Below are 27,715 nucleotides of genomic sequence, written 5' to 3'. Positions count from 1 at the left end.
AGTGGGGGAGGGGCAGAGAGAGAGGGAGACACAGGATCGGAAGCAGGCTCCAAGCTGTCAGCACAGAGCCCGATGTGGGGCTCGAACCCACACATCGTGAGATCATGCCCTGAGCTGAAGTCAGACACTTAACCAGCTGAACCACCCAGGCACCCCCTGCCCTGCCCCCACCACCAACTTTCACTGTGTAAGCAGGAGTCGGCCAGGACTGGGTCCGGCTTCTAACGGTGCCTCTCCTCTTCTGTTTCTTGAACAGGTTCACCTTATGAATCCTGAGTATGTCCCCAAACCATGCTGTGCACCGACCAAACTAAATGCCATCTCGGTTCTTTACTTTGATGACAACTCCAATGTCATCTTGAAAAAATACAGGAATATGGTCGTCAGAGCTTGCGGATGCCACTAACTCAAAACCAGTCGCTGGGGACACAGATGCTGCCTTGGGTTCCCAGATGACGTCTGCCTTAAAAAAAAAAAAAAACATTCCGAAGCACAGTGAAGGGGGGAGGCGAGGCTTTGAAGCCGTTCGGTGCTGGTAGGCGCCTTACCGCCCACGGAAGATGGTCAAGGGCCTCATGAATAATCCGCTCACACGGTAAATGTGAGCGGTTGTTGGTCTATAGGAAGCGGAGTTTGGATGTTTGTTGTACAAAGTCTGGTCAATGACAGAAATGTAACTTTGAAGGGTTCCCCCCTCCAAAAAGAAAAAGAGCCCACCAAAATTAGTTCTAGCTTTAGATCAAGCTACTTGTGGTTAGTGTCTAACAGTAAATAGGGAAAATAATCTTAAAAGGAATATTCTCAGCTCAAGGATCAGCCTGTTCGGTGGTGGTTGTTGAAGGTAGACCTACAGGTAATGGGAACTAGGAGGAAATGCCTGGGCTCACAGATCTCGTTCCGGAAGGTCAGTGTCATGTAGGATCGATGGCCGGGCTGTCCCCAGGGCTGTAAGTGCCTTTTGTCCCCGTCACTGCCGTTAGCGCTTGTGCTGGAGCTCTGTTGGTGGGAAAATATACTTACAAACCGCGCCGTTTCCACACCGCAGACCCCCGACCCCCACGCCAACGTCTGCTGCTGTGCTGAGGCCCTAAGTGGAGCGAGCGGGCGTTGCGGTGAGGCTGCGGGGGGCCAGAGGCGTTCTGGGTAGCCGTCGCTTTACCCGTGTAACATGTGAAAGCAATTCTGCGCCTCCTCTCTTCTGGAACGGCTCTTGGAAAAGCATAGTAACTTCGGGAACGCCGGCTCTAGTATTTCACTATCTCAGTAAAACAGTTCTCTGCCTTTCACTGGACGGCGTGCCGGGTCTCGGGGTGAGAAGCAACAAAGGAAACAAAATGAGGAAGGCAGCCCCCAGCCGCGAGGAAGGGGATGGGTATGCCCTGGGGAGCCCAAGTCCCGTTTCTCTTGTAGAAAGTAAGACGCCGATGAAATCGTAGAATGTTTTTAAAGTGTCTCTTTCACAATCATGTACTAGGAAGCCAATTTCATACTAAACTGATTAAATAATACATTTATGACCTAAAACTGTTTGCACTTACAGCTTTTTTGTAAATAGAAACTATAATTTATTGTCTATTTTATATCTGTTTTGCTGTAACATTTAAGGAAAGACCAGACTTTTTTTTGAAAAAGAATTTATTTAGAAAGTATCATAGTGTAAACAAATTGTACCACTTGGATTTTCTCTCAATACATGACTCATGATGCAAAGCTGAAGCCACTCATGAGGATTGTGCTTCTCTAGGAAGTTGGGGTTTGAAAAGAACATCTGTGAACCATACATAATCAATAAAGATCTCCTTTAAGGCAGAGGTTGGCCAAGATCCTGCTGTTGCCTTCTGCCGCAGACAGCAGAAGTGGTCTTGTCTCTCAGATTCCCCCCACCAGTTACTGTGTGTCCCCTGACCGCACCCCCGAGCCAGGGAAGTGGGGCAGAGGGTTGGAGTCGGAGGGGTCATTAGGAGAAGTGACTCGATGGCAAAGAACATACACGTACATTGTCTTAGGGGAGCCTGGTCCGATGGGTGCTTATTTTCAAGTGTGACAGTAAGAACGCGGGCTGCCTAGGACGGCGTGGCGTACAAGGACGCCGGGTTGGCAGCCACCTCAGTCTTTGGTCTGGAGGCCAAATGAATCCCGCTCCCCAAACAGCAGCGAGTCACCCTCTCCACGGCAATGTACCGTGAGCCTCCAAAACGACTTCGAAGCCGAACGTGAGCCTGCCTGGAGCTCGGACCCTGTCACCGAGCGGGGTGGGGAGCCCTCCCTGATGCGGATGCCCGGGCCTGGGATGGCTCACCTGCGTCCTGGTACCCCCACCCACACTCCCCACCGTGGCAGATACAACCAGAATCTTCCTAGGAGTTAACAGAATAGTCAGGACAAGCCTTGTGAACTTTCCATGCCCGGTTTTCTGTGGGAGACATCAAATCTTAACGCTCACATGGACTCTTGGCTTCATGAGAACCTAACTAAAGAAACCTTTCACCCGCGAGTAAGAAACGGAAGTGTTCGTGCGCGTGCGCGGGCGCACACACACACACACACACACACACACACACACACACACACACAATTATGGCACCCACACTGTCTTCCTCAGGCACCTGTCAGAAGTACCATTGCCTTCACTATGGCTGACCTCTCGTGTTGAGAGATGTTAACAACAGAGACGGAAAGCCAGGGGTGGACGTGAAGGGATCTTCCCGAGGTGTGGGGCTGCTGTTTTTAGATCTGCCCCAAGTCACTGACCAACCGCATTACTAACAAGTCAGGTAGGACCTTCAGATCAGCAGACTATCGCTACTGCCGCCTTTCCAGATCTTGTGGGCAATTCACAGACGATGCTTTAGATGATGCTTTCACCAGAATCGCTCAGGAGCCAAAAATAGTTCAGCAATTTGATTTTCCTCAACTCTATTTTTGTCTCAAAGGAAACCATTTAGATTGAGAAGGTACAGGGGATGAGAGATCGCCACTGAAAATATTTAGTTTGCGAAGGGATCACGAGTTACGTGTTTACTTAGAGAAACAATCATTTGTAGAGTGTGTTGCCGTAAAGAACACACGCGTGACGACGATGCCACCAGTCCGGCACACTCCGCGCTCTGGGGACCTGCCACGACGCCCACAGGACTGCGCCCGGCACCTCGGCTTCACAGCTCGTCCCTTGCCTGGCGCAGGACGAAGTGGAGCAGTGAGTCCAGGTCTCTGTTGCCGCTGTGCTCACTGACCTGTTTCCCTCCGCGGAAAAGCAGCAGCGTGGGGTAGCCTCGAACCTTCAAGAAACCAAGCCAGATAGATGTCTGAGGACCAGTGGTCTGGGTCACACACAGATTGCTTCTGAAATAAGACCAAAAAAAAAAAAATCCCCAAAAACCTCCTATAGTTGTAACCAGGGAAGTTCACAGTTAAATTTAAAAAAAAATTTTTAATGTTTATTTTTGAGAGAGAAAGAGAATGTGAACAGGGCAGGGGCAGAGAGAGAGGGAGACACAGAATCTGAAGCAGGCTCCAGGCTCCAGGCGTCAGCACAGAGCCCGGGGTAGGGGCTCCAACCCACAAACTGAGATCACGACCTGAGCCAGAGTCGGAGGCCTAACTGACTGAGCCAGCCAGGCGCCCCCAAGGCTGAATTTTTAAAAGGTACAGACCATTTAAAAAGAACAAGAAACCAAAGCCTTGGGGTTATTCACTTTCCAACTGAAAAAAGCACATTCAGGATTAGTGTCAAAGAAACGACTTTACCCAAAAGCAGAGCTTCCGGAGCTTCCGTGCATGTGCCCCACCTGAGGCCCAGTGAACGGACATGTTCCGACACCGCAGGTCCAGGTGAGGCCTGACTCTGTGTTTGTGACAAGCCCCCTGGTGACGCCCAGCCACTCTGACCCCGCTGAGTAGCAGCAACGCCCTCACGGACACACACTTCTAGCTGCTCCTCTACGGTTTTAAGGCCCCAGAAGAAATGGCCGCTGTGAGGGGGGAGTAAGCGATGTCTGTGGTGCATCTATTCTCCATCTAACGAGGGAACAAACTCCAGAGCCTCCAAGTGTTTTGAGAAAACTGCACAAAAGCAAAGCCGTGCACTCCCAATGTTCCAGGCGGGCCGGCTGTGCGAGCAGCTCGGAGGGAAGGCAGCAGCTCCGTCACAGCCCAAGCGGAAGCCTGGCTTGCGGGCACGGCCCTTCAGGAGGAGGTGCAGGGCTCCCCTTGCTCACCCGCTGTCCTTTAGAACAGGCTCAGGGCTGAAAAATAAGCCACTTGGGGGCTCGAGATGAAGGCTGCAAGTCGGCTGACTGTTCAGCTGGCAAGCGGCCGAGCCACGGCGGCACCTCGTTCCCAAACGCGGAGTCCGTTACCGCCGCCTCCTCTGCAGACAGCTAGGCCTCGACTCCCCAAACGTGGGGGGGGTGCCTAGTGGGAGGAGAAGGCCCTTCCGCCGACAGAGTGTCTCTTGCTTTTCAAAATAAAAATGAAGCAAGAGCCTCAAAAGGACGCAAGGAGCACTTTGCAGAGAAGACGAGGGCGCTGTGGTCTGTCCTGGGCGAGCCACCACGCCGGATGACAGCTCCACGTGGGGAGCTCCCGACTCTCGGGGCCCCCGGAAGGCCTTCCTTCCGCGTCCACTCACCGAGTACTTGCCGCAAATGTTCCGTTCCGCGGTGCAGTCCACCTCCGCAATCTTGACCTCTGCCAGACCAGGGAATTCCTTTCTAGAGAGTTCTTCCCAAGTAGGAGCCAGATTCTTACAATGACCACACCTAGGCACAGAAGACGACACTTTGTTGAAGCGCTGGGTCGAGCTCACCCTCCTACACCTTGCTGCCCAGCCTTGTTTCTTCTGTACCAGGTGGTCCGCGATTGCCCAGAAACGTGTGAAACGTCAGATTCTGCCCCTGGGTGCACTACCACTTCCTCCTCCTCCGTCCCAGACACGGAGTTCCAAGTCCATCCAAAGTGGACTTCTGGAGAACCGAATGGTAACAAGCTGGTCTGAAAGCAAGTTTCGATTCTGAGAGCATTTCCAGGATGTGGTGAACTGAGCTAGCCAGATGACGAATGAAGCAAATGCACCGTGAACAGGGGCTGATGAACAGAAAAGAAGACGGACTCCAAACATTTTTTTTACAGACACTTCATTTTAGATTTGATTGCTGCGGTGTCAAAATGTCACAACAACTTGCAAGCGCCCCGGAAACTCCATCCATTTGGCGCAAGCAGGGAAGCCCACACCACGCTTTGTGCAAACCCTCCCGCCTCCCCAGCACCTCAGCCCTTCGCTAAAGGGGGACCTTCTGTCCTCACACTTGGTCTCTATGGCTTTAGGTTTTAAAAACAAGAGAAATATAGACTTAAGGGTGTTATGGACCAGTGTTTCTAGTCTTTAAGAACAAACACTGTACAACTCCTGTGAGTCCGCGCTCACAGGGTCTCATCTCTGCCCCTGTGCTTTCTCATCAACACCTGGAATGAAACAAAAGGAAGAGCAGAAGTGACACGCTGGTGACTTTACTTGCTCGTGTTTAGAAACAAAATCTAACATTCTCCTTGAGACGGTGCTTTTCTAAGTGGACTGTCTGTGAAGACAAAGCACTCTTCCTGTTTTACAGCTGAGAGAACCAAGGTTCGAAGGAAAAACAGGACACGCAGCATTACAGCAGCCCAGGCGAGTCCCGGCACCCGTCACCTGCCCCGCTTCAGGGAGCCTTGGGCACAAGGCCGGGGTCTCCCCTCTCCGCCCCGGGCCCTGGGGAGCACGCGGCAGGGTGGTCCGGGTAGCCGGGGAACAGAGGACGGCCGCCCCAGAGCCCCACGGGACTTCTCTACGATGCCTGAGACACTAAGAAGCAGAGCTACTTGGTGACACAGACGTCCAATCTGTTTGGACAAGGACACATACCACGAAGCTTACCTGTTACACGGCCATCCTAATTCTCTATAGTCATGCTGCCGTGCTTTCTCCAAAACAGGCTGAACTTTAAAATAATCCAGCCTCGTTCTCCATAAACAACTTTATGAATACCACCGAACTGAACTTCGACAAATCTACCCTTTCCTCATTCCCAACAACATAACCTATGTGTAAACGTAGCACGTGCCCCCATCCAGCCCAGAGCGCCGGCTCACGAGCAGAAAACTCTGATGGGGCTCGAGTGCACTGGGACCGAGCAGTCTGTAATTAAACAGCCACTTACCATGGAGCGTAAAACTTGATGAAGGTTATTCCTTCTGCGATGGTGTCTTCAAAGTTACTTTCCGTGAGTGACAACACGGTGCCCTGCAGGGGAGGGAATGGCCACGGTTCCAAGGCGCTGCTTAGAGCAGCGCCGGGACTGTAGAAATACAAATACCGTGCTGCTATGCATGCCCCAGGTCACATGGAAGTACCTACACGAGAAGGGGCAGTGACTCACCAGGTAGGACCCCCAGGTCCTGAGCCCAGGGGATGCTTCAAGGACACAGTGCAGGCTGACCCCGGGAGAAGGGGGAGGAGGGGTTCAGGCAGGGCTGCCGCCACCCGGGGCTCCGTGGTGAGGACCAGCGGGCTCTGTGTGGCCTGCCCTGCAGCACACACCTCCCAGGCCCAGAGGCGTGTGCCGACACCCACGCACCGTCACGCCTGATGTGCGCACCCCTGTCGTCTTCCTTGGTGACCCTACTGCTCTCCCAGCACGTGGACGTGCACAAGCCCCCTCTCTGTGTACAGACCTCACAGCCGACAGTGGCAGAACCACAGGCGAGCGTGTGTGTTACGTATCATGGGCGTCTTTCCCACTCTTAAATTCCAAGCAAATGTGCAAACCGTTCACGAAGCTCTGGCTGGAGGACGCAGGGGGAAGGCGCCACGAGGCGGCCTGCTCTAAAGCAATTCGGGCTCGATGATGCTTTACAGAATTACGTCCCTGGGTTTCTCCAGAAATGGATCTGCAACCCTCTCACGAGAGCAAGAATATGATGATTTCTCATGTGGCTAAACGGGGCAGGGCTGCGCCCCTTGAGTCTGGCATCGAGTAACGTGTGCCAGTGACTCGGGGGCGCAGCCCCCCAAGGGGCCCGTTGTAGAACACTGCCATCCTTCTTCCCGTCCAGAAACATGACGCCGCGCTCACTGAAAGGCCTACTTACTGCTGGAAAACGGTATTATAAATAGAAACTGCGCTGTGTTTGATGAGAACATCCACAGTATATAATTACGTTCAATTTGGGACGGTAACCTTTATAACCACCAGGACACACTCCCCCCCTCATGTACGTGGTCACAGCTACTACAGAATCATTCTTTACTTCTTAAACCAAAGCTTCAACTTTGAACTAGCACCTAGGCAAGTCCTCCACCCACGAGTCCAACTAGGGGCTGGGCTGTAGGGGGCGTGGAGACCCATGACTGTCCCCACTCCACGAGGAGGGAGCAATTCCACACAACTAGGGCTCAGGAAGTCAGGACGTGCTGTGTAAATGCTGAGGGTTCAAGAATTACTGGGGGGCCGGGGGACGGATGGCACACATCCGCACGCTCCCTGCCCTGGCCCCGCGGAACAAGGGCATGCTGCCCCTTCCTCTGCCCACCCTGCCCTGGTGTCCCAGCTGAGAACTTGGGAGTAAACTCAACTGGCAACTTAAGTATTCTGCTCTGAAATCTGTTGACAGATCGGCCTCATGGTTCTTAGCTAGGAAATCAAGCTCTGTCTTCCTGGGAAAACATCTGACTCCCTGTGAAAATGTCCGTTTCACCCGGGGCCTTGGCACTAGCTTCTCCCCACCTAACGACGCTCCCCTTCCAGCGCAGATACCCTGCTTCCGCTCCCGAGTCCGCCTAACTCCCACCTGACCGCCCACCACAGCCCCGAAAGAGGGCGACCTGGGAACTGAGCTCGTCCCCTCCCACCCCTCCTTCAGTCCTCCTCTCACGCTCAGTGCCCTTGACCCCCAGGTATACAACTCTGGCCGTCCCCTCACCCCACCCGCCCCACTGCTCTCTCCTTATCTCCGCCCTCCATCACAGCCTGGTTTGGGGGGCTCATCATCTTCGGGGCCCAATACACTGACTTCCCCTCCATTTCATACTTTGCACCTCTTTCTGCCAGTCATCTAAAATTCGTATCTGCTCAGTACCTGCCACTGGACCCCTACAGAGGACAAAGCTCGCAGTCCTTGGCTGGCCCACTGCGTCCTCCACGCTCCAGCTCCTACCTCTCCTCCTCTCTGGCCTCCTGCACTGCACCCCCGGCCTTGCCACCCTCTTCCGTCCAGCTGGCCGCTGGCCCTGCCCCACAGAGGCCCAGCCGGTTACACCAAAGCACTTCTGCTCTCGATCCTCCTCCCTCAGATAAGCCTGGTCTCTCCAGGGGCACCATGTCTCCACAGCAAATACCAACTCGCTTCTCAACTCTTGGAAGTGACGCTTTCTGCCTGCCCCCACCTCTCTCAAACAACCATGACCGGGCCTGCACACACTTGGGTCACACACGCGGGACATCTTATCCAAGTTCTCCTCTGTCTCCCCTCTCGACCAGACACCCTACCTACCTCTCCTGCTTTCACAAGTAGGAAAACAGTCTTACTTGCCTGTTTCCTGGTGGCCTGGGACAGGGCCTGAAGTGTAACGGGCTCGATAAATGCAGCACGAGCGGATCTAAAGCTCCCACTGGCTGAAGACCAGAGCGCAGTGAGCAGAGACTGCCTGCCTGTGAGGACTGCATGTCCTCGGGCCGTTCGCCTTTCAATTCCTTGTGGACGTCTTCCCTGCCGCAGACCTTTCAGGGGCCTTTACCACAGGGTGGAAGTCAAATTACTGCAGCAGGTGGTGGAGATGGACAGAAACGGGGGCCTACCAGCAGCCAAAGTGTCACGTAGCAAATGCCCTCGAGTACAGGGATTGCTGAATCAAAAAGGGATGACATTTCCAGAGCTTTTGACACCAAATACTCCTAGCATTGGTCTCACATTTATTTCAGAGAAGCTTCCAGATCTACCCCTCACAAGCATGCAAAAGTGGCTGAAGGAAATGTCCCACGTTGAAGAGTCAGCCACAGCCAACCATCTGAACGAGGTGACACTGCCCCGCAACTGTTGTTCTGCCCAAGGCCTTTGAGGACAGTGGCCTCCGGGGGCAGGAGGCGGTGGCCCACCCCTGGCACTCCTTATGGCGGCAGACACCCACCTTGGCCGTGGGCTCGGTGGCCGGCACCGGGACCTCTGATGGCGCGACGGCCTCCGGGGCCTCCCGCTCCGCGCTCTGCAGCTGTGACTCCACATACTCCCTCAGGGACTCCAAATCCCGCTTGCCCTTGTACTGGTCAACCTGGCCGAGGAAAGGGCCACACAAAAATGCTGTCGAGTTAGTACACCTCAGTGTTCGGAATCACTCAAGCCTCGTCCCGACCCCACTGGCCCCCAGGAGACCTCCACTGATGCCGTCACCGTGGCAGGGGGGACCGCGCAGCGTTCGCACACTCACATTCACACGGGAGAGCAGACATTACAAACCCAACACTTCAGCCTTGGGGAGAGAACCAGACAGCACCCGCCTCCTGCCGGGCTCGGAGTCACGACGGGGGCCGACTCCGGGATGCTGAGCAGCAGACCATCGGCCAGGGATGGGCAGGAGGGTGTGAGTGAGCACCGGACTGGAAGCCAGTGTTGACCCCACTCACACTCAATGGTCGCGACCAGAGCACAGTTACGACAAGACGGTAGACCTGGGCTATTCTAGTGCTAACCTGAGCCAACGGAAATGCTGCAAAATAGCAGGACAATCGAACGTTTTCGTCAGCGACCCAAATCTTACCAGTTGAAGCCAAGACATTTGTGTTGATTATGCGTGCCTTTAAACCAGTGCCCACGGCACCTGGTGGCTCAGTCGGTTAAGTATCCAACTCTCAATGGTAGCTCAGGTCATGATCTCACAAACCATGAGTTTTGAAACCCGAGTCAGGCTCTATGCTAATAGTGCAGAGTCTGCTTAGGATTCTCCCTTGCCTCCGCCTCCCTCCCTCCTCCACTTGCGCTCATGCTTTCTCAAAATAAACTTTAAAAAACTCCCTCTGCCCCTCCCCAGCTTACACACACAGGCATACTCACTCTCTCAAAAAAAAACCAAAAAACAAAAAAAAAAACCAACCAACCAAACCAGCGCCCACACAATTCATACTGGCAACGGCCCACTGTGGCTATGAGGCACGCCTGGTCTCGAGGCCATGACCTGACGATGTGCGCACCTTGTGACCATCTCGGAACCACAGAAGAGTGGGGTAGCCGCGGACCTGGTTCCCTGAACAGAGTTCATAGTGCTGCGTGCAGTCGACCTGGAAACAAAGTCAGACCGAATTGTCAGTTCCCTCCTTCGTAAGCCCGTCCGCTGAATGGATTACTGGGCACTCAGTACTTGACAGACTCGATCTGTAGCATCTCTGCTAGCAAGTGGCAGTCTGGGGACCGACGTCCCAAAACTTACCCCAAAATACACCTTAGCTAGAGAGCAGGGTGATGAGATTTCCTTTCGAGACGTGACTTCCTTATCTCAAATTGGCAAAAATGCCAATTTGGAGGAAGCAACGTTTTGCCTGGGGCAGTTAGCAGGTGGCGAAGGGGAGCCCAGCCCGACCTCTGGAGAGGGGAGGCCCGGCCGCCGGTGAGAGAGGCCCCACACCAACACCAGCTGCGGTATTTCTTCTCACGTTCACGGAATTTTGAAATAGGAGTATTTGGTATAAAAGAAAGATAACTTAAAAGATATCAAATTAAGGTGATAATATGTTCTTCATTCCATAAGCTCAATTTACCAACTATTAGAGCTCTTTAAATTTACTTCACTTAAATCTTGTCAAGATTCTGCATGTTCAACATTTTCATGACACCTTTTATCCGAAGTCACTTCTTTCTGATTTTCTACTGATGTTAAAGCAGCTACGTGGGACACTACATTGATTTTCAGGATGTCAACAAAGTAGGAAAAAAATACCACATTCACACATAAGACTGAAGTAGTAGCTAGTATTGAACTGAAGCACAGGAAAGCCCCAGCCTGAAGTCTGAAGTCTGGGAGGGGGCGTCCAGGGTCCGGGCTAAGCCAGCCACACGTATGTCTGGAGAGGAAGGCCACAGCCCCGATGGGCAGACTGTGTCTGCTCATGCCTGGTTCTACTAGAAATCTCTACAAGGAATGGGGGGAATAGAAGACAAGAAAATGATGACTAGTTCCATGATATGGACAATAAATACAAAATCATAAAAATATAAGTAGAATATATAATTTGAAGTGTTTAACAATGGGGCGCCAGGGTGGTTCGGTCTGTTAACCATCCAACTTCGGCTCAAGTCACGATCTCACAGTTTGTGAGTTTGAGCCCCGAGTCGGGCTCTGTACTGACAGCTCAGAGCCTGGAGCCCGTGTCTCCCTCTCTCTCTGCCCCTCTCCTGCTCACACTCTCTCTCAAAAACATATAAACATTAAAAAAAAAATGTTTAACAGGCAACAGTGAAAATCCACTGAACTAACAACAACTATTACAATTTACCAGGCACTTGCTTCATGCCAAGCATCATACCGAGCATGTGACTTCCATCCTCCCCTGCCCCCCATCCGCCCCCGTTAGGTCTTATCGTTCTTTTGCAAAGGGGCCACCAAGGTGTGGAGAAGCCATGAAGGCCGGCTGGCCAGGTCTGCATGGCCCCTAAGCATGTGCCGCAGGCCAGCTCCTGTCCCCGCACATCATCTCGGGAGCTGCGGTTCTGGACACGCAGCATTCCTTCTGTACACAAGTCAGCCCTCTGGCAAAGCAAACCATGAGATCTTTATAAAAGGAAACCCATGGCTGGACGTCTGGCAGATGCCAAAGGCTGTGCGAGATGAAAAGTGCTTGATGGCTCGGGAGCTGCTCTGGAGATTTCCAGAAAATCCACTTACACAGAAGTTGTGAGACACCACTTCTGGCTTCTCTCCGCAAAGTGGGGAAAGCTGGAGAGACTCCCAGGCAGCAGCGAGAGCTGGGGCGCACCGGAGGGGGGCCTTCTGCATGCCTCTGCGAGCACAGGGCTGAGGCTCCTCCAGGGACAGCTCTTGGGTGAGGTCAAATGTGGATGGCCTCCAAGTCCGGCCAGTGAACATTCGGGAAGGCTGTGCCCCATATCTTTGCAGAAAGGGCTCTGGGCTGCCAATTCAGAATTGGCCATTGCTTCAAAATAAACAAAGGAGCCAAAGCCGTAATTTATCTTTAGGCGGTGGAAAAGCCAGCACATTTGAAACCAGGCTGCCATCTGTGAAGGTGAAATGAATTATCAAGTGGCACACTAAATGGAATTAATAAATCAAGTTTGCGACTTTGCACACAGAATGAATAATGGGCCACTCTGCTAATTAATCCAGCCAAAGGCGGTCTATTTCCAGTTTAATAAGGGCTTTCACTTACCTTGCCAATCTTGACAGTTTCAGAATGTTCAAGGCCCAGAGCCAGCTGCTCCCAGGTTGGAGCCAGAGCTTTGCAGTGACCACACCACGGAGCGAAGAACTTGATAAAGTGGTTGCCTTCAGTGGAGAGCCAAGGAAGAGGAGGGAGAGGGAGTGACTTACATCATAGCTTACTCGAGATCAAATGCAAGGATCTGAGCTTTGTCCTCCTGCAAAACTAACTACAGTCACGAACCCTTTAACTGGTTAAAAAAAAGAAAGCGGGGGTTCCAACAAATAAGTGTATACCCGTGACTTCACAGCAATCCTCAAAACAAAATCTAATTTGTCATCTTTGGAGGACAATAGGGAACCAACTCATTATTTGAAGAACTGGCAACAAAGGGGAAGAACCAGGCAATATTCCTGCCTTTCTTACACGAACTGCACCATTGGATAAGCATGTGACAAATGAGGGCAAGTTTCTCTCCCCAAAACAATGAAGAAAGGATGTTTTAATTAGACTATTGGCATTTGGGAACCCTAATAAGTTAATGGATCTAAGGAAACATGTTCAACTGCACCATGGGGGCACAATTGGCAGAGTGAAGACTGGAGAATTCTACAGGTCCAATAACCTATGTGCTCAGCAACCAGGATGCAAGGAAGAAAAACATGTCGGGGAACACGTAGGTTGAAACACAAGAGGGATGTTTGTAAAAGAACGAACACTTCCTATAGTGTTAGGAAGGCTCATTTGGGTGGTGAGTGACGAAGAAAACCAAGGAGTGGTTTTCATAAGTCAGGACAGCGCCTCCTCAAGGGAAGGAGGACTGGGACTTGGACAGGGCAGGGGTGGCTGGTGGCGTCATTTCTTGAGCTGGACGGCGGTTACAGGCTGACCACTCCGTAACAGTTACTAAGCTCTACATTCGAGGGCTTTCTGTGTTTTGTTTGACACTAAAAGAGAAGGTTTTAAAAACTGAGTATTAGTGCTTTGGCTAAGGAAAAAAAAAACACCAAATCCAATCTACATTGTCATTTGGATACTGAAGATTTTTTTCTAGGCTGTTCTGCCTTGAGCAGATTAGGGCCTAAAAGATGTCAGCCTGAGACCAGACCAAAATCAGGCTGTGAGTAGGGAGACACTGAACCAATGGTCACCAAAATGTGACCTAGGCTCACAGGAGAATGTTGCCACACCAAACACTCATGGCAGTGCTTTGTCGTTTCCCCCCCCCTTCCCCCAGCAATGACACACTGGAGGGAAATGGTGAAACACTTGATTCAAAAAACTAGCAAATGACCTGTGAGACCGAAGCCAAGCCTCTCCAGACAGGTACGGCAGTAACCGTGCTGTGAGGGGGAGACAGGACGTCCAGGAGGGGACCTACCAGAGCATCGGTGGAGGCTGTAAGGGCAGGAGGCGACTGTCGCATCCTGAGGATAGATCCTCATGCGAGCAGCACCAGGTGGCATCTCCACAATGCTGCCCTTAGACGTGACATGCTTAGGGAGAGTCCCGGCTGGGCTTGTGCCAACTAAAGTGAGCCCCGTCAGGGAAAACACCCTGACATTCCACTGTCGCCCCCGCAGAGCCCCAGTACAGATAACAACCTCTAACACAAAGGGAAAACAACGGAAGGTATCACAGTAAGTTACTTTAGAGCTTCAGTGGGATGGGGTTTTCGACCCCCAGCGGGCATGAAGTTACAGGGCCAGACACCACGTTAAGCCCTTTGCCCAATGGTTCCAGCACAGTCTTACGGGAGGACTTCTCGCCACGGCAGCCGTTGAGAACGGAGGTCGGCAAGGAAGCTGAATTTGCTTTCGAGTCATTGAGTGCTGAGCCAACTGCTCCAAAACGCGTGACTAAAGGACTTATGTGTTATTTATGTTAGAAACTGTATGTAGATCGTTTTGCTATTTAGGAGAGCGTTTTCAAAAAAAAAATGAGACGTGGTACAGAAAAACATTGGAAGCATCAAGAACACCTACTCTGATTCACTCGTTAAAATGGTGCCACTAAATTCTAGTTTGAACATTTAAGAGAAACTTTTGTTTCTGCCTCTGGTCAATAAGTAAATGATTCACAGTAATATAAATAAATACTTTCTTATTCAAGGACGCACTGTCTAGCTAGAGAACAAATTAAGTGTGGCCGTTCATGCTGTAAGCGTAGAGACAAAAGGGGAAATAATTTCTAAGAGGAAGTGCACTGTACAAGGACGTAATGGGTCATGAAGACAGAAACCATGCGAAGTGCACAGATGTTACCCAGGAGCCCTCAAGGGACAAGGAGGAGAAGCCCAGCACATCAAGGAGTGACGGCCGGTCAGTGGCTCTAAGGGGTGTGGACCCACTGTGAGCGCCCATGAGCCTCACCCACCATACCTTGTGCGACGTGCAGCTCAAAGTTGCTTGCTGAGAGCTCGTACAGCCCCTGCTTGCACTCAGGGGCCCTGGGCGGTTCGACTTCTGGCTCTGGAGTCTAGTAGAGAGAAGCAAAACGATAGTCACTGGGTCTGTATGTGAGAAACCCACCGAGGAGGCGACCGTGTCGTCTGGAACCTTCTGCAGATCTCCTCCCTCAGCTGGCTACACCACACCCTGTGGCATGCTGCTGCGCTGAGGGAGGCCAAGGCAGGGACCGCTCTGCCAGATGCTCTGGACGCGTCGGCAGGAAGAGCGCCCGCTCCAGGAGGTGCTCTAGGACCGGCGCTCAAGGCAGCTAGGGACACCTGCCACCCGCCCCCAACCTGCTCCTTGCTGCCCCCAAACGAACAGAGCAGACAACCTGAAGGAGAGGCCCACCCCACACGAGCACTCTGCCCAGTTCTTCGCAGCATGACCTCAGAGTCAGAGTTCAGAATGAAATCGCTGCCACACTGGCTCTGAAGGAAGTAGTCCTGACAACGCAGAGAGAGCAAAGTGGACACAGCGGAGAACGAGAGACCACAGAGAACAGGAGGGCCTGGCTGTCCTCTGTTCACACAATGGGGATAAAAACCCTGCAGGACTGGTGAAGGGACAAAGGAGGTGACCAGAAGGCTACCGCGAGAAAACCACGGGGCGGCCTGAGCTGTGCTTTTTAATTCACTCAGCGAAGCTTGGGACAGAGACACAATGTGGGAGCGAGAAGTGGCTTTTTAAAGGACGCGTCTGCCAGTGCCTGAGCACCACTGTGTACAAGTCCGCGGTGAGCACAGGACATAGGTCTAAAGTTCCCCATTTGTGAGGCCGGATCAGAGACTCACCAGTTTGCTAGAGACACATGGATGCATACTACCCAATTTTTATCAGGCAGTCCACACATTTCCATGAGAAAGACTAGCCAAGTTATTACAAGCTTCAAAAGTGCTGACAGCTCAAAGCTGTGCCGAGCTGTAATCACAAAGCACTACGAAGTTTGTCTCGCTGCTGTGGGCCTGTCAGAACTTTCAAAGTGCTAAGTACTTACACAAAAAGATGCCCCAGAGAATGGTGGCTAAGTGAGCAGTGAGTCCTGAAAAGGCAAAACGCTGTGTGTCACCCTTTATAGGATGTTCAAAGGGATTTCAGCATTAAAATACTCATTTATGGCACTTGGCGGGGGGGGGGGGGGGGGGGGGGGGGGGGGGGGTGAGGGACTATCACTATCTGCCTGTGGCAGACACCAGAGCGGTCCCCACCGGCACAGCAAAAACAAAGTGTATCACAGAAATGGGCATGGTCTTGCCCTGCTGGCAACAGTGTCAGCCTACAGACTAAGAAAGCAATCTGGCAATATCCATCAAGAGCCACAAAAGTTGTCTTGCTTTTTCTTTTTCTTTCCTTCCTTCCTTCCTTTCTTCCTTCCTTCCTCCCTCCCTTCTTTTTCCTGCTTGGCAATTTTATGTCTAGGAATATATTCTAAAAACATCACTCAAAAGTAGAAAAAAATGTCTTTTACAAAGATAAAGCATGCTCCTCAAGCATTTCTGACAGAAACATTATACACAACCTAAATACCCATTGAGAGTTGAATTATGGCAAATCCACCTGATAAGACAAAATATGGCCAATGTTGAGATGATATAACTGTATAAAAATATCACTAGGAAAGTGAACCGTCTTTATATGATTATAACTGTTTAAGAAAAAAATATACAAGTAAACAGGGAACTATAAAAGTTGAAGGCTAGATATAGCAGCAGGGTTTCTTTTCTTTGAGTTTCTTTATTATTGCTGTAACACTAGGGGTAAAACTCTAAACTTACCCTATTTAAATATTAAAATGCTTACGTTATTTAGGTATAAATACAGATGGAGAACTTTATAGAAAGTTTTCAAGTACAATGAAAGGCAAGTTCAAATTTAAAAGAATTTTCAGTTTGCAATATAAGGTCTGAAGATTTGAACTTTCCGACAGGAAGGTACACCGTCACTGTTTCCAGCAATGACCTGACACTAGGATATAGCAGCGGGTGGACCCCGTGCAGCAATGGCCCTTCCACTTGGGAGGAGACAGCACGCTTCCCTCAAGGTGCCCACGCCCAGCAGGGGCGGGGCCTCCGCGTCCCTCCCAGCCTGCCCCGGGGCTGCCACTCCCGACAAGGGGAGCTCGGTGCACCAGAGTAAGTCCTGCCGTCCAGATAAGGGCTACTGGTTCCTTGAATAAAAGTCCTCACAGTAGACTGGCTTTTTCGTGGAATAATGGAAAAAAAATATTTTAGAAGATTTTTTTTTGAGATTGTTACCCCTCTTTAACATCGGCTTCCTCCAATCAGCACCTTTCCACAGAGGAAACAGTTTGAAGTTTAAATCGATATGAAAGTTCCACCTGCTCATGGAACTCTCTTGCCATGACAAAGATGCAAATTTATTCCCCGAGAGGTCTGTGGTTTTCCCTGGTGCCTAAAATTAGAGAAGTCCCTGCGGGACACTTATTCAGCGCGCACACCAACGCTCCTCACCACGAAGGTACGGACTCGGTAAAACGTGAAGTGAAACAGCACCTGAGCAGCAGGTGAGTTTTGGAAAAGCAGCGGCCTCTATAGAGAATGTGGGGGGACAGCAGAAGGACCACACAGACACCCCGGGGAATGGCACCGGGAGCAGCCAAGCCCCGCAAAGACCGCTGGAGCTGCGCATGCGGACAGACAACCTTGGGGTCTGCGGACGTCCACCTGACAACAAACAGCCTTGGTGGGTTGCTGGTTGAAGCTGCGTTCAGAGACTCCAGGGGCTCTCACTATTTCACCAGAATCACGGGCACGGAACGCCCCGCCCCCTTCCAGACCCGCCGCCACAGCCCACACACGGGCCAATCTGCCCCCGCCTCCGCGGGCCCACACGTCAGGGCCACATTCTGAGCGCCTCCTGGTCAAAAGCAAGGCTCCCTACATCAACTGGAGAGGGGGAGGGTTATAAACTCTTAGTAACACTCTACACACAGCTGTGTCTTTGAAAAATGTCTCAGAACTCATACAGTTTCCACAATTCCCTGATATTACCCTTAGCATAAGGAGAACCATTCAGACACCGACAGTATTGAGTATTTATTATGTGAGATTATTATCGGTGAAGCCAGTGAGCACCTTGGGGGCTGAGAGTGCAGAGGACAAGGAAGGATTCACCCTGTGGTACTGCTCGCGGTGCCGGGAGAGGGCTGAAGCTGGCCTGGACTGGACCCCAAGTCAGCCTTGTGATGCTAAGAAATTAGTGTAACTGTGTTACAGGAAAAAGCAGCCCAGAGGTTTACATCAGGAAGTGGGAAGTGGGAAGTGCGTACCTGTGAGATGCTACTGGAACCACCACAAATGACACTCTCCCAGGGCTGACTCTTCAGCCAAACAAGGGCTAGGAAGGCAGGTAGGATAACCCAAGTTTGGCAAAATGGGGGTAACTGTGGAAGGTGGGGGACGGGCCCACGGGACCATCCACATTATACAACCCCTCACTCATGCACCAAAGATTAGACTCTTCTCTGTACTACTGTTCTTGTTTGATATTTCCATAAAGCTTTTCAAAAGTTCATGTTTCCACTAAGACACTCAGAGCAGTGAAAATAGAGACCAAAAGTAGTAGGGGTGGCTGCCAGGGGCTGGGGGGAGAGGCTGGGGAGCTGGTGTTAATGGGTATGTGGTTTCAGTTCTACAAGGTGCAGAGAGTTCTGGCTGCTCAACAGGGTGAAGGGCTCAGCACCACTGAATCTGTGTGCTCAAAAGTGGCAAAGATTGTAAAGTTTATCTGTATTTTACCACAATCAACAAAACTTGAGAGGGGAAAAAAAGTTCATTTTTACTGACAACATCAATTAGTTCTAAACAAGTAAAAAATTCTTTTGAAATGGTAGCCTTATTATTATTTTTTTTTTGCCTGCTGGCCTCTTTATTACCCCAAAACTGTAGGAAGAAAGAGAGGGTGGAGGGTGGGGGCAGGGGCCAGGGCAGGCCTGTGCACTCACCGCAGGCTCCTCGTTCAGCGTCTGCAGCATCCAGTTTTCCAGTGTCTGGAAGTCCCGAGGACCCTGGTACTTCACAGCTTCTTGGCCAGGCTTGAAAAACTTCAAGCTGAAAGGGTGACAGAGGACAAGACAGGGCAGAGCATTAAACCCCTCAGAGTGCCCCAAGCAGACAGCGCTGTCCCGTCGGGGAGCAAGCTCGCGCAGGGAGGCAATCAGCGGGCCGCAGCCAGGCACAGACCTGCCGCGTGAGACAACATGAAAAGGAAAGGAAAAGAATGTCCTAGGAGATAACATATCCATTTAATCCCACACTCTTAGAAATTTCTTAATTCAAGAAAAATAAGACTTGAGTGGAACACATCAAGTCTAAGATGTCGCGAATGAAACCCCAAGCCGCCAACGAGCGGCTGCCGGAACTTCCAAGCTTCTCCCCTGCTAGGGATCTGTCATCCTTCCTGGGCTTTAGGAGTCCTTATGTTCTGCGTGCGTTAAAAAAAAAAAAAAATTAAAGCTGTAGTAGAAATAGCACTGTTTTGCAATAATGTATTTCCAGGCTACCTTGTCAGCTCTTCCACCCTTACAAAGCATGAATATCCAGGTTTTGTGAGAATTTACATGGCCAGCTCTAAGAACAGCCTTGACATTGGCTGATATGGTCTATTCACTTCCCCACCAAGGAGTCCTTTCTTTTTCTACATACAGTAGCCTCTGAAGGTATCTGCGGATAGATTACACAGCACTTCCTTTAGTGGGTGAGCAAAAGACATAGCCAGAGGCTGAAATTACACTTCCAGCTCCCGTATCATTCCACTGGTAGGGGACAAATACACGCTAGAGAAAACTTCATAGAGGGTGTCCAGGATGGAGGAGGGGGGCAGGGAACATGGCTACTGACAGAAGAAGAGAAACACAGATAGCACTTGTTGGTGAGCCTGTTCATCCAAAACATCCTTATAAATTCTAAGGCACGTCTGTGGACTTTGGTAATAGAAGCCCGCCGTGCGGGAGCAGAGTGTCGGAAGTCAAGATATGCAGACTTCAGAGCTGTGGTTTGAAGAGCAAACTCCCCAAAGGCCTCAGAGTGAAATTTCGTAGCTGTACAAGAAAACCAACACATTAGCTTTAATCACAACAGGCTTACAGGCCTCACCGCCCGACGATCTGTGACGGACGTAGGTGACGTCCTAATGTGCCTCCAATGAAGAATACATGCCCCACTTCCTCAGTAACTTTTATTTTTACGACTGTAACAAACAGCCAAACTCTAACCAATTTGGCTAGTACATCCGTTACTTCCCGAACTTTAACATTTTAAGCAACTCCAAAGTATGATCTCACAATCATGAATGCCCACCCGCCCCCCTAGGACCTCAGGAAGCTCTAGAAACGTGCTCTGCCCACAGAGAGCTAGAAGATGCTCAATGTATTCCTCTGCCCCCCACTCTCTCTTCCAGAAGGCACCACCCCCACCAAGCTCTTCAGAGTAGAAAAGGAGTGGATCCTCAATATACTAGGAAGGAACGGGCACTACCAAACCCATTCCTCATTTCTTCGCTAACACTAAAACGCTAAAATCTAACCTGTGACTTTTTCCAATTTGATGTGCACTGAGCAAAACAAACAAAAATTTTTTTAATTTCTTTCTACTGGATTGGAAATCTTTCTAGAATGCCCAAGCTTGGGTTCTTCCTTAGGTTCAGAGAGACTAGGGTCTAAAATCGGAGCTTCCTTTACAGACCTTTCAGTCTGTCCAGGACATCTGGGATAGGGAGTGGGCCCTGGGTACAAGCCTAGAGGACAGCCCCAAACTTTCCTGCTATTGCCAAACTTCCATGGGGGTGTCTGCTTTTCATGGTGACCTGTTTCTCTTTCAAGGAGACCATAGGGGGGAAGAATTTCCATTTATGGGTCACTCTGGAAATCTGTGATCAAAGTCCTAGCACGACTGAGGAGGCAGTGTTACTGGCTGATATGTGTCCCTCTAAAGCAGATCTGCTGAAGTCCAAGCGTCTGGATGTCCCTCAGAATGTGACCTTGTTTGGAAACAGGATCTGTACAGAGCTAAGCAAGTCCAAATGACGTTATGAGGGCGGGCCCTAATCCAGTATGTCTGGGGTCCTCATAAAAAGGTCAATTTGGACCCAGAGAGAGACATGCACAGAGGTTGGAGGCCGTGTAAGGGTAGAGGACTGGGGAGCTGTGGACACGAGCACAGAACGCCAAAGACCGCAGCAGCTACCAGAGGCTGGGGAGAGGCAGGGAAGGGTCCCCTCTGGTTTCAGAGGGAGCACGGCCCTACCGATGGCTCGATGTGGGGTTTATGGCCTCCTGAACTGAGACAATAAATGCCTGGTCTCTTTGGCCACATGGTTTGTGGTGCTTTGTTTTGGCAGTCCTAGCGAACCTCCCTCAGCCCTACCCTGGCTCACGGTTCCCCAGATGATGACGATTCTTTACTTGCTCAACATGACCTCAAAACATTTCTCTTTTTTTTTTAAATTTTTAATGTTTTTAATTTATTTTTGAGAGACAGAGAGAGACAGCACAAGCACGAGAGGATCAGAGAGAGAAGGAGACACAGAATCTGAAGACAGGCTCCAGGCTCTGAGCTAGCTGTCAGCAGAGAGCCTGATGTGGCGTTTGAACCCACGAACCGTGAGATCATGACCTGAGCCGAAGTTGGATCTTAACCGACTGAGCCACCCAGGTGCCCCTCAAAACATTTTTCTAAGCACAGTGATCCATCTCTAGGAACACAGGAACCCAAACACCCTCCCTGTGCAATCCTTTATTTCAGTTAAAGGTGCCAGGGGTAGAATGACATAAAAGCAAATGCACTGGCCCACAGTACACACTCAGGCATTTGCATTCATCATCTGATGCGTCTCTATGAGATGAGCACTGTTTCAGAGGAAGTAAAAGCTCACGCAGGTCAGTACATGAATGCGCTAACGTGATTCATTTAACTACAGCACACCCTGCCTCCTGCATTCTATGAAAAACAAAAAATCTGTTCACGGGCACTTGTGTAGGGCTTTAGGGTCACAGAAGTTCCTTCCCAAACAAGGTTCAAGATCGTATGGACTCACTCTAGTTCATTTTAACAACACAAAACCAGCACGTGGTTTTCTTGGAGAGACCACTTCTTCTAAATCAGGACACATGATCCAATGTGGCTCTTTTAAAATCTGTGAATAACATCTATGGAGTAACTGATGTTGTAGCCAGAGAGCTCGGGTGGAACCCTTGCCACCCCCGCTGCCGCCCCCTACCACTTACCCTTCTCAGCCTGTCACGAGTCCTGTCTCACTTCCCGGTGGACACGGCCACACAGCCACACCCAGCCAGCCCACACCTCAGCCAATCATCTCTGTTGCCCTTGAGAGTAACAGGTTCTCAACAGGTAAACATCTACCTCCTCCGCTGACCCCACTACTCCCTGCCGGCTTCTCTGCTCTTCATCTACACTGTGTTTACTTTAAGAGCAATGCTAGGAAGCACAGGACAACGATGCCTATCAGGAAGCACACATCATAGTTGATCTGACTTGAATTATGGCACTTGGATCAGCAACAGTCGCCAAAGACCAATATTTCCAGTGTCCTTTAGGAAACTGCCAAATGTCCAGACGTTAGGGAAAACTTTAACATGTACTGAGTACGCTGACATCAGTATTAACAACCACGTTATTTAATATAACAATGAGGGTGGCGGGGAGGGGGGCAGGTACCAACATCCTACTTTAGACTCAGAGGTTAAACAGTGTGGCCAGGGCTGCATGGTAGGTAAACGGTAGAGCCGGGTCTCAGACATGGCTTCTAGGTTCCAGTCCCGAGTTCCTTCCGCTTTTCCACGCCTCCTTGGGTCTGAACGCAGGCCCAGGTTTCATAAGAATTTACTTCACTCATCAATCTGAATAAATATTTGGGGGACCGCAGTGGCCAGCCCCTCCCCCATCCTTTTAGACACAGCATCTTCTCGGTTTTTTGGAGAAGAGCCCTTCACTTCAACACCGGCCGTGTGGTCTGAGGACGCTGCTGCCTTCCTACACACCCTGCCCCTCTGGCCACGACGACTATCTGTGGAGGGGACACTCCATCAGTGTGAGCCAGAGCCCACCGTGGTAACAGAGGGATGCCGAGCTGGAAAGTTAAGTGACCTTATGGAGGCAAAGGTCAAAACAGGCCCCCCAAGCCCTTGGAGGGGAGTCTCAGAGCCTCTTCCACAGCCTTCTAAGTCATCCACTAGTGCTTGTTAACCGGGTTCAACTTCTATTTCTTAAAACTGAAAAACTGTTTTAACTGTCAAGGGAGTAGTCAGCACCGCTGGTCAGAACTGCCTTATTCCAGTTTGTCACCTTTCTTTCCAACAGAAACAGCCCTTGCGCCAGCCACATGAGAAATCACTCCAGGAAGGATGCTTAAGAACAGAGTGACCAATAACACAAAGTAGAACTGATGACAAAGTATGCTCCTTGCGTCAAGATACTTGTGAACGTCAAACCTGACAGGACTCCACAGAGACCGCCATTTTTGTCTCACAAACACAATCTCTTATAGACAGGAACACCCGACACTGACTAATGAAAGACTTTTTCCAAACAAACTGCAAAAAGGCATCTAATACAGACAAGACGGAGTGTTAAATATAACCCTTCCTAACACCAGGGACTGCCTGCTTGTATTTATCATCTCCTCACTCTTTGGAGCTATAAAAGAAGTTACCAGAAGTTTAACTTGAATGTTCTTTGGCCAGGTGCAGCTGGCAAAAGGCTCTGGAAAACCGGGAACTATACAGGAAACGCAGGCCCTTCCCACTTACGTGGGGTATCCTCGGACCCCCTGGGCGGAGCACACCTCGGAGTCGGCTGTGCAGTCGACTTTAGCCACGTAGACCTTGGCGTCCTCCATGCTGTTGTACTTGTCTCCCAGGTCATTCCAAGTGGGCTGCAGCCGCTGGCAGTGTCCACACCTGGAACAAGGGGAGGGGAACAGGCACACTGAACATTGGGTCAGGGGGAGCTGGACCCAACTCTTCACCCATTTCCATATTTCTGATCCTTTCTTGCTACTATAGAAGGGAAGAATGGCTCACAATTACCATAGAACCTCACTACTCCTCTGCCTCCAACACCCCCTCCCCCCAAGAAAGTTCCTGCATTGTTCTCAGCGGGAAACCGAAACGTAGCCAGGTGTGATGCCCCATCTTCCTTGAACTGGCCCCGCTGACCTGCCCTGTGACCTCTGTACACTGGCTGCCCTCTTCACTTGCAGTCTAACCAGGAGCCAAACCGAACCACTTGCAGTCCGCTGAAGGGCCACAGCTTGGCTCGTGCGTGGGCATCGACACAGCCTTTCTGATGCCGCCACCCTAAGCCCACCTGGCAAATTCCTATTCGCCCTTCAGGTTTGGTTTGGGTGTCGCTTCCTCCAAGAAATACTGACTGCCTGGGCTGTCTGGTGCCATTCTCTTCTCCTCCTCTTCTGGAAGGTTCCCTTGCTTTCTCTCTGCTGCGGCAGCTTAGCACTGCCCTTCATAATCACCCTTTTTTTATTTAGTCAGGGTAAATAACCAAGGATCTGGAAACACGAGCCAACCTCAACATTCACTCAGTTCTGCATTTTCCCCAATGAGACACTAGAGAAGTCTGTGGCTACCCCAACTTTCCAGTTTGATGTAACCAAACGTGTACTTCTGATAGTCATTGTATGAATTTGAGAGTAATTTTTTCTTGAGTACATTTTTAAATCCTCTACCATTTTAAAATAATCCATTAACTCAGAATTATTGCTTCTTGCTACTCTTCCTGTTTCTTGACAGCATCAGCATTTTCCCCATCACCAAATCTACTTTTTCACTCCTGTAACTGATCACCTTAAGTATAGCTGTCTGCGGTGCGTATTTGAACTGTGCAGGAGCCAGCACCTAGGTGTTATCTCAAGCTTCAAGTACAGCCACACTAGCATTATGGCACGTAGGAGTTTTTTGTTGTGTTTTTTGTTTTGTTTCATTCACCTGGTATATATTCATGATGTCTACAAAGAAATCAGCTCTCATACTGCTTTTCAAAGTGATCCTTAAAATGCTTGCTTTTAAAGGGGGCACCCAGGGGCATCTGGGTGGCTCAGTCAGTTAAGCATTCACTTCACTTCTTGATTTGGGCTCAGGTCATGATCTCACAGTTTCATGAGTTCAAGTCCTGAGTCACTGATGGTGCAGACCTTGCTCGGGATTCTCTCTCTCTCTCTCTCTCTCTCTCTCTCTCTCTCTCCCCCCCCCTCCTCCCCGCTCCTACTCTCAAAATAAATAAACATTAAAAAAATAAATGCCTACTTACAAATAACACCCAATACTTAAAATGGTCAATATGTTCTCAAAGTAATTTCTCAACAAAATCAGTGTTACATTTGCCTCTTTTCTTTCCTGACAGATGACCTCTGTAATGAGCACTGAAAGGCAGCACCGAAAAAATCTGCCTCAGGCTAAAGTGTCTTCCCTAAGCAGCACTTTCCCAGCCAGCTAAGAAAATCCTTGCTTTACAAGAAACTCAAAATGATACCCTCTTTTCTGGAAGACAACTGTGAGGGAAAGCCAGAGTTATAGGTAAGTTATTTTAAGATATATAAATTATACAGCTCAAGTGCCACAAAGACAGGCACTGTTCTTTTTACAACTATATTCCCGGTAACCAGCACGTGCTTAACGCATACTAAGTGTTTGGCAACGTCTTAGTGATGGATGGAGCCACAGGTGCCATGTAGTGGGCACTTCTGGTTTTGGACCATTGTGGCTACAGTACAAACCTTTGGGACAGCAGCTGAATTCAAAATCTTGCAGTCTGTGGCCATGTAACAGAGCAAAGCCACCTGGCTCTCCCAATCTGATTGTCACCAGATTCAAGGTGACTCTCATCAGGCCATACAGAAGCCGTGTCCTGATGTTAGCACAAAATCTACAGCTAGATAACCTTATTTCAACCAAGTTCAGAGCAAAGATACACAAAGCAATATTTTCATCACATGTTGCCCCTGCCCCCAAGTCACAGGTTGGGCTTCCAACATTCCAGAGTCTACACTTAGAAAGAGATGGGGGAAAGGGGTAGGCTACGCCATATTCCATCCGAGCCCCAATCTGCTCTTAAGGTCTAACTTTTAAATGCCATCACGGAAACCCACATATTTTGTAGTCGATGACTGAGAAGCAAACAAGGGGCGCCTGGATGGCTCAGTCAGTTGAGCATCCGACTTTGGCTCAGGTCCCGATCTCACGGTTCGTGAGTCTGAGCCTCGCATAGAACTCTGTGCTGACAGCTCAGTCTGGAGCCTGCTTCTGATTCTCTCTCTGCTCCTCCCCTGCTCATGCTCTGTCTCTCTGTCTCACAAAAGTAGAAATAAAAACACACACACAAAAAAAGAAGCAAACAAAAACTTTAAAAAGTTATGTTCCTGGGAATATCCATCTACAAGTCTGTGAGTATGAGGAGCCTGGGTGGTTCAGTCAGTTAAGCTTCTGACTTAGGCTCACGTCATGATCTCGTGGCCTGCAAGTTCTAGCCCCAAGTCAGGTTCTTGAGCTGACAGCTCAGAGCCTGGAGCCAGTTTAGGATTCTGTGTCTCCCACTCTGTCTACCCCTCCCGGCTCACGTGCACACTCTCCCTCTCTCTCTCTCTGCTATTACTGAGACTCCAAAATTAAAACTCCTTTGGCACTGCACAGACTTTCTATGTCTACATGTCAGTTTTTCTTCAAAAAATACACGAAAAAAAAATCCATGGATTTATTCCACTGAAGTAGGCTCCAATTAAGTAGTGTATTTAATTGGAATAGTTACTCCAAGAATACCCCTTCACAGAGGAACTATTAATAATGAACGATTATTTTATGCTACAAAGCATTTTCTAGTTGGTAGCTCTAAATCTTCAAGTCGGGAAGTTGAAACTCAATGTGCCCCATGGATACACTGCTAATAAATGCCAGCTTTCACCCAGACCTGCCCCCCAAAGGTGATTTAACTCCAAATGAACTGAAGTACAGTAACGGCCTGAATAAGTAAGGAAAGGGGAGAAAAGTTTCCTCCAACTTCCGCCCGCACATTTTCTCAACAGGCCGTTTTTCACGAGCATCTTCTCTCTATTCCTTCCTACATCGCTTTCCCACATCTCGGTGAGCCTCTCTCCCGCTCTGGGGAAGGATGCCAAAAGCTGCAACAAGCCTGCAAACTGCCCTGTGCCCTAATACTGGCTTTGTGCTCTGCCCCATGAGAACTTGCCTTCCCGGGGCACCCAGGCCCTGCAAGGAAAGCACGACCTGTGCTTCGGTGAACGTCAGGAAGTCCTGGAGGACACCTCCCAGGGAAGGGGTCTCTGGTGTCGGCACGGAGGCCCACACGGACGCCTCCGCCGGGGAGCCCAGGCAGGAGGAACCCTCCGTTCAGCTCACACTTGCCAGACCAGGCCCCAGGAGAGAGGAGAGGGGGAGGTGCCGGGGGTCAGCCTTGAGGGCAGGGGCCGGTGCGCCCCAGTCGCCTAGAGCACACACAGCTCCCCCATCGACTCGGAGCTGCGAAGGGGTCTCAGCGTTCGCACTACTCTCGGCTCCCCGCGGTAGCACAGGAAACGCGGTTCTCCCCGGGCCACCCTTTCCCAGCTCCTGAACACACAAAAGTGGGAAATCACATCTTTGCGAGTTGCTATTTTGCAGCTGAAGACCTGAGCAGGGGATCTGCCCCGAGCGAGCGCACGCAATCCGACCTCCGGGCGTCCTCGGCCGGACTCAGGGGCCGGCGGCCGCCGCACGTGGCCCACGCGTCCCGGACGCACCCGCAGGCCGCCGCCTCCGGCCGGCGAAGGAAGTTTGGGGCGCGGGTTGGGGGGCCGGCGGGGTGGCCCCACAGGGGGACGAGG

The 27,715-nt window shown here is 50.6% G+C and overlaps 2 protein-coding genes across 4 annotated transcripts in view; one reads left to right on the top strand and one right to left on the bottom strand.

The window, feature by feature from the left end:
- BMP6 (bone morphogenetic protein 6) overlaps positions 1-1,851 on the top strand; it is a 60,008-nt gene extending 58,157 nt beyond the window's left edge. The window contains exon 10 of the mRNA XM_029943142.1: positions 257-1,851. Coding sequence (XP_029799002.1) covers positions 257-406 — 150 coding nt within the window. The 3' untranslated portion in view covers positions 407-1,851. The remainder of the gene's footprint in view (positions 1-256) is intronic.
- A 1,048-nt stretch (positions 1,852-2,899) lies between these two features.
- Positions 2,900-27,715, bottom strand: part of TXNDC5 (thioredoxin domain containing 5) — a 39,605-nt gene continuing 14,789 nt past the window's right edge. For all 3 annotated transcript variants that reach the window (XM_029943993.1, XM_029943994.1, XM_029943992.1), the window contains 9 exons: positions 23,634-23,783; positions 18,813-18,918; positions 14,780-14,876; positions 12,408-12,523; positions 10,218-10,304; positions 9,161-9,301; positions 6,195-6,277; positions 4,631-4,760; positions 2,900-3,278 (listed from right to left, as the gene is read on the bottom strand). In XM_029943993.1, coding sequence (XP_029799853.1) covers positions 3,156-3,278; positions 4,631-4,760; positions 6,195-6,277; positions 9,161-9,301; positions 10,218-10,304; positions 12,408-12,523; positions 14,780-14,876; positions 18,813-18,918; positions 23,634-23,722 — 972 coding nt within the window. In that variant the 5' untranslated portion in view covers positions 23,723-23,783 and the 3' untranslated portion in view covers positions 2,900-3,155. The remainder of the gene's footprint in view (positions 3,279-4,630; positions 4,761-6,194; positions 6,278-9,160; positions 9,302-10,217; positions 10,305-12,407; positions 12,524-14,779; positions 14,877-18,812; positions 18,919-23,633; positions 23,784-27,715) is intronic.

This window comes from Suricata suricatta, chromosome 7 (genome assembly GCF_006229205.1).
Source record: "Suricata suricatta isolate VVHF042 chromosome 7, meerkat_22Aug2017_6uvM2_HiC, whole genome shotgun sequence".
Lineage (NCBI taxonomy): Eukaryota > Metazoa > Chordata > Mammalia > Carnivora > Herpestidae > Suricata > Suricata suricatta.
Note: the sequence above shows the minus strand (reverse complement) of the source record. Positions and strands in the feature narration are given on the sequence as shown.